The 6,768-nt window shown below is 35.3% G+C and overlaps 1 protein-coding gene across 1 annotated transcript; it reads left to right on the top strand.

The window, feature by feature from the left end:
* Positions 1 to 1,071: 1,071 nt before the first annotated feature.
* Positions 1,072 to 2,037, top strand: LOC144295349 (olfactory receptor 52N4). Its single transcript, XM_077867734.1, has one exon. It carries the CDS (start codon positions 1,072 to 1,074, stop codon positions 2,035 to 2,037), a length of 966 nt encoding a protein of 321 aa, XP_077723860.1.
* The last annotated feature ends 4,731 nt before the right edge of the window (positions 2,038 to 6,768 follow it).

Genomic DNA, 6,768 nt, shown 5'->3' with positions numbered 1-6,768 from the left:
CGATTCTGGAGTCCCTGGATCGAGTCCCACGTCGGGCACCCAGCATGGGGTCTGCTTCTCCCTTTGCCTGTGTCTCTGCCTGTCTCTCTCTCTCTCTCTCTCTCTCTTTCTCTCAAATAAATAAATAAATAAATAAATAAATAAATAAATAAGTAAGTAAATAACTATTTAAGAAATATATTTACAAATGCTTCAAACAGTACTTTAGTAATCAAAAACAATTATTGGCTAATCAACAGTATGAATAAAACATAATCATATCTGTTGGTTCATTGGTGATGTAAACAGAGAATTCTTTTTAGGTCACCTCAATAGAGATACGCATATAGTTATAAATTGGTAAGTAGAGTATTCTAAAATAATCCCTAGAAGTCCTAACAGAGTTATACTTGATTAAAACTTTGACAATGGGAATCTTTATTTTTTTTAATTTTTTTTTATGATAGTCACAGAGAGAGAGAGAGAGAGGCAGAGACACAGGCAGAGGGAGAAGCAGGCTCCATGCACCGGGAGCCCGACGTGGGATTTGATCCCGGGTCTCCAGGATCGCACCCTGGGCCAAAGGCAGGCGCTAAACTGCTGCGCCACCCAGGGATCCCCGGAATCTTTATTTTTTAAAGATTTTATTTATTTATTCATGAGAGACACACACAGACAGAGAGGTAGAGACACAGGCAGAGGGAGAATCAGGCTCCATGTAGAGAGCTGGACGTGGGACTCGATCACGGGTCTCCAGGATCAGGCCCTGGGCTGAAGGTAGCGCTAAACCTCTGAGGCACCCGGGCTGCCTGACAATGGGAATCTTTTAAAAAAAATGTAGGATCAGTGTCTGTGATGAAAACTTGGATTGTTTAACAAGAATTTGTTAGATGAACATATACCTTAATTAATAAACAACAAATAGACAAAAAAACCCTACTCTGTAGACCTCAGAAAATTTGGCTGATCATTAAAATGCATCATGGAATTTTAAAATGTGGGTGTGAGGGGGAGACAGTATCCATAAGTTATATTTTTCTTTTCTTTTTCTTATTCTAGGAAAACACACATGAATTTTAGGCCTAATTAATCATGATAATATTGAATAAAACAAACTGGACCCTGGTCTCATTCATTCTTAATGGAGTCCCAGGACTGGAAGACATGCATGTGTGGATTTCCTTCCCATTCTTCTCCATGTATATTGTGGCCATGGTAGGGAATTGTGGGCTGTTATACCTCATCTACTATGAGGATTCATTGCACAGACCTATGTATTACTTTTTAGCCATGCTTTCTCTTACTGATATTGTCATGTGCTCTAGTACAATTCCTAAAGCTCTCTGTATCTTCTGGTTTCATCTCAAGGACATTGGCTTTAATGAATGTTTGCTCCAGATGTTCTTCATCCATACCTTCACAGGGATGGAGTCTGGAGTGCTTATGCTCATGGCTCTGGACCGCTATGTGGCCATCTGCTACCCTCTGCGGTACTCAACTATCCTCACCAATCATGTCATTGCAAAGGTTGGGCTTGCTACTTTCCTGAGAGGGGTGTTGCTCATCATTCCCTTCACTTTCCTCACGAAGCGCCTGTCCTACTGCAGAGGCAATATAATTCCCCACACCTACTGTGACCACATGTCTGTAGCCAAATTGTCTTGTGGCAATGTCAAGGTCAATGCCATCTATGGTCTGATGGTTGCCCTCCTAATTGGTGGCTTTGACATCCTGTGCATCACAATCTCCTACACCATGATCCTCCGGGCAGTGGTCAGCCTCTCTTCAGCAGATGCTCGACAGAAGGCCTTCAGCACCTGCACTGCTCACATCTGTGCCATTGTTTTCTCCTACAGTCCAGCCTTCTTCTCTTTCTTTTCCCACCGCTTTGGGGGCCACACAATCCCTCCCTCTTGCCACATCATTGTGGCCAATATTTATCTGCTCTTGCCTCCCACTATGAACCCTATTGTTTATGGGGTGAAAACCAAGCAGATACGAGACCGTGTCATAAGGATCCTTTCAGGGTCTAAGGACATCAAATCCCATGGCATATAGAAGAGACTTAAAAAAAAAAAAAGACAATTTCATGACAGAGTGGAGCTCCTATTTAGTCAGGAGATAAAAAATATTTTGAGAAGTACTATTTTGGTCATGGAGTTAGAGCATATTGATTGATGCATTTCTACATACATATCCTGAAAATCTTAAATGGACTGCCAAACAAACTTTCTATGAAATATTTTTCCTTCTCAGCTTTGTGCGAAAGAATACATATCCTTGAACAAACACTAATTACACCATTTTCATTAAAAAATAAAACAAAAGTAGGTGATCCTGTTTCCAAACAAATTACAATTTCTATATTTAAAGCCAGTTGTTTTCTTCCCCTGGAAAATATATGGCATATACTTTTAATCACTACTAAAATATTTTTAATGACTCCTCCCTGAAAGAGAAGCTATAAAGTATTCTATGCATGAAGTCATTAATGTAATGAATTTTAAGTCTCTGGATGTCTGAGAGAATCTGGCTGAATAGGTCTCTCCTAGCAATGACACACACGTTTTTCTACTACACAGACTGATCTGCTATCCAGTTTTCTTCAAGAGGATCTTTGAAAGAACACAGTCTGGAGGTTGAGGTAGATAGATGTCTTAACGAATGTAACAAACAATATAATGTTTTGTAAGCAGCATGAGAAGGGGTCAAAATCAACTGCTTCCTCTTATCTGCAATTGTGAACATAATAAATAAAACCAAATATTTCATTCTAATATTTAAGATTCTTTTAAATTAATGAACAAATGGAAGACTGAAGGAAATAGTACTTTTATATTAATGTTTCACGATCTAAGCCAATTTTGTAAGAAATATAGAATAAACTGAATCATTATCCTTATATCTCTCTGTCCAGCTTAAAAGAATACATGTTATTTTTGCCCAGTTTAGTTAACTATACCAATGAAATTGCATTTAATTATTTAATTAGTCCTTTTTTACATTCTCAAATTTTGGAATCTTACAGAATACCAACCCGTAAGATATAACCACTTTCCACTTTTTACCCTGTTTCTCTGCTTCACTCTGATATCAAAACTTCTAGAACAAGTGTTGTTTCAATTGTATTTTATACATACAGAGCAAGCAGAGACTGAAGAGAGAGGAAGACCACCCCAGATTGGTAGGTGGCAGTTTATATAAGCAAGAGAACATACATACAAGACTTGTCTTGCACGATGAGTAGCTCTCTGCACCTGCTTGCTGGAATCTTAGGAGTGTATATGGAGGCATTCCCTGTGTTCAGTCACATATACCATCCAGAATGGTCTCAGCAATACATAACTGTCCTAAATTTGTGTCCTTAAGGTAGCATCTAGTGTGGGAGAGGTAAGTGGAATGCATAGTCCAAGGACAGGGGAAAGCATAAGGAGCCTACAATTGCCTAGGTCCAGTGCTCAGGTCAACCTGGGATCATGCCCTCTTGACAACCTCTTCAAAGAACAAATTAGCATTTTCTTTCCCTTTACTTTATCAACCTGAAATCATTCTCCCCCTAATTGGTCAGATCCATCACCTGAAATTGATTTTTTCAATATCAGCAGTGGCTTCCATGTTAACAAATTAAATAGGCCTCTTTCTGGTCTCATCTAACTCTATCTCCTAGGAATATCAAATGCAATTCCGTATTCTTGATAACTTGAAACATTTGCACTATTTTACTTCAGAAGCACTTTACATTTTATGATTTTCATCACTCCTGTTTAATAGGAAGACACACAAATAGCCAACAGATATGAAAAGATGCTCAGCATCACTAATCATTAGAGAGACCCAAATCAAAACCACAATGAGATTTCACTTCTTATCTTGTTAGGATAGGAATTATAAGATCAACCAAAGAGTTGTAGGTGAGGTTGTAGAAAAATTAGAACCCATGTCTGGAAAAGTCAGTGGAAATGAAAAATTTTACAGAAACTATGGAAAACAATATGGAGGTTCCTCAAGAAATTAAAAATAGAATTACTGTATGATTTAAAATTCCACTTCTGGATGTTTAGCCAAAAGAATTGAAAAATAAGATCTCAATGACATATATGTATTCTTATGTTCATTGCAGCATTATTCACAATATCCAAGGTATTGAAGTAACCTAAAGGTCCACAGATAGATGAATAGGTAAAGAAATATAGTATATACATACAATGAAATATTATTCAGACATAAAAGGAAACTGTCATATGCTGCATCATGGATAACTCTTGAGGATATTATGCTTAGTGAAATAAATCAGTCACACAAGAATAAACATTTCAATGATTCCATTTAAATGAGATATTTTAATATAGTTAAGCCCATAAAAGTAGAAAGTATAATGGTAGTTATCTTTATTATAATAATATATAAAATTATATATAAAACTATTCATTGCCAATAAAGAAATTTTTAAAAATCCAATTAAATGAAGGGACATACAATATTCATGGATGAAGAGGTACCAGTTTTCCCCAAAGTGATACACAGGAGTGTTGCAATTCCTATAAAAATTTCAGCAAGACTTGTGTTAATATACACAAAATTATTCTAAAATTTACTTGAAATATCAAAGGAATAACAATAGCTAAAGCAATTGAAAGTACATAATGAAATGAGGAAGGAGTCTTTGCAATTTCAAGACTTACATAGCTACAATATCAAGACTGTGGTATTAGTAGAGGATAGGTATTTCGATCAATGGAACAGAATAGAGAACCTAGAAATAGACCCTCTCATATATGTCCAAACAGTTTTAGACACTGAAACAAAAAAAATCAATAAAGGAAATGTAGCCTTTCAAAAAAGTTTACTGGAAGGTTGGACATCGATAGGCAAACAAATAAAAAAATACTATTGACCTAAATCAAGATTGGACATTGATTGTACCTACACACTAACTCAAAATAATGGATCATGAACTTAAATGTAAAAATTGAAGCTCTAAAACATTTTAAAAAGCAATGGGATAAATCTTTAATATCCAGGGCTAAGCAGAGTTCTTAGACTTGACATCAAAGTGAAAAATTAAACCATATTAAAATTTTTAACAAACATTTTGCTCTGTGAAAGACCTTATTAAGAGGATGAAAAGACAAGCTACAGAACGGGAAAAATGTTTTTAAGACTTATCCAACACACACACACACACGCACAGTTACACACAAACACACACACATTCATGGTAAAAAAAAAAAATCCAGTTAGAAAATAAACAAAAAATATACATAGACATTTCATTGAAAAGGACATACAAATGGCAAACAGACACATAGAAAAACTGAATTTTATTTCACTCATATGTAGAATTTATGAAACAAAAGAGATGAACATAAGAGAAGGGAAGGAAAAATAAGATAAAAAGTGAGAGGGAGGCAAACCATAAGAGACCCTTAACTATAGGAAACAAAGGGAGGTTTGCTGGAAGTGAGATGGGTGGGAGGATGGGGTAATTGGATAGGATGATGGGCATTAAGGAGGGCACCTGATGTAATAATGAGCAATGCATGTTATATGCAACTGATGAATCACTAAATTCTACCCCCGAAATTAATAATACACTGTATGTTAACTAATTTTAATTTTAATTAAACATTTTAAATGGTCATCATCGTTAGCCATATACAAATAACATTTAAATTGAGATAGAATGTCACTATATAACCATGACACAAGATAAAATTAAACATACTAACAACATGAAATTCTGTTAAGAGTATGGAAAAACTGAATCACTAATATATTACTGGTAGGCATATAAAACAGGGCAGCCATTATGAAAATATTTTGGCAGTTACTTAAGATAATACTGGAATAATTATTTAACTAATAATTTAGTTATACTCTAATAATTTAGCAGTTATACTCTTGAGCATTTATCCCAGAAAAATACTTGTATTCACACAAAAAACAATAAACTATGAGTGACTTGAGTGACAATGGCAAAATAGTAATATTAAAAAGTTTGTCCAATAAAAGAAATGGATAAGCTAGATATGTAGCCATAAGAAGAAGATGAGATCTTGCCATTTGAGGCAATATGGATGGATCTAGAGGGTATTACACTAAGTGAAATAAGTTAGACTGAGAAAGACAAACACATATGATTTCACCTATATCACCTATATGTGGAATCCTAAAAAACAAATGGGAATAAAAGGTACAACATAGGGAATGTAGTCAATGTTATTATAATAAATAGTGTTGTATGATGACAGAGGGTAGCTACAATTGTGGTAAGTATAGCATAATGTAATAGAAATATTGAATCACTATATTGTACATCTGAAACTTATACAACATTGTGTGTCAACTATTCGAATTAAAGAAAGAAAAAGCAATAAAAAACAAAGCACTTGCACATATATATGTAGAAGCATATGGGAATAGCCCACATACTTAACTCATTAAAACTCAGATAAATTCTCTTTCAACTAACATCTTTTTTCATTAAGATCTGGGGTACTTGGGTGGGTCAGTGGTTGAGCACCTTTATTTTAATCTCAGTTCATCTCAGGGTTGTGAGATCAAGCCCCATGTTGGGCTCTACCCTGGGTGTGAAGTCTAACAAACAAACAAACAAACAAAAAAACAAACAACCCCCCCCCCACAAGATCTAAGTGTATGTAAACTTACATTTAAAAGCATATGGTATTGGCCCTATGGTTAACTCAGTGAAACCTACATTGGGTATAGACTGTCTTTCAGGTAACATCTTAATTGGTTAAGATATAAGTGTTTCGTGTGTCTACTTCT

Source organism: Canis aureus, chromosome 23 (assembly GCF_053574225.1).
Source record: "Canis aureus isolate CA01 chromosome 23, VMU_Caureus_v.1.0, whole genome shotgun sequence".
NCBI classification, from domain to species: Eukaryota; Metazoa; Chordata; class Mammalia; order Carnivora; family Canidae; genus Canis; species Canis aureus.
Note: the sequence above shows the minus strand (reverse complement) of the source record. Positions and strands in the feature narration are given on the sequence as shown.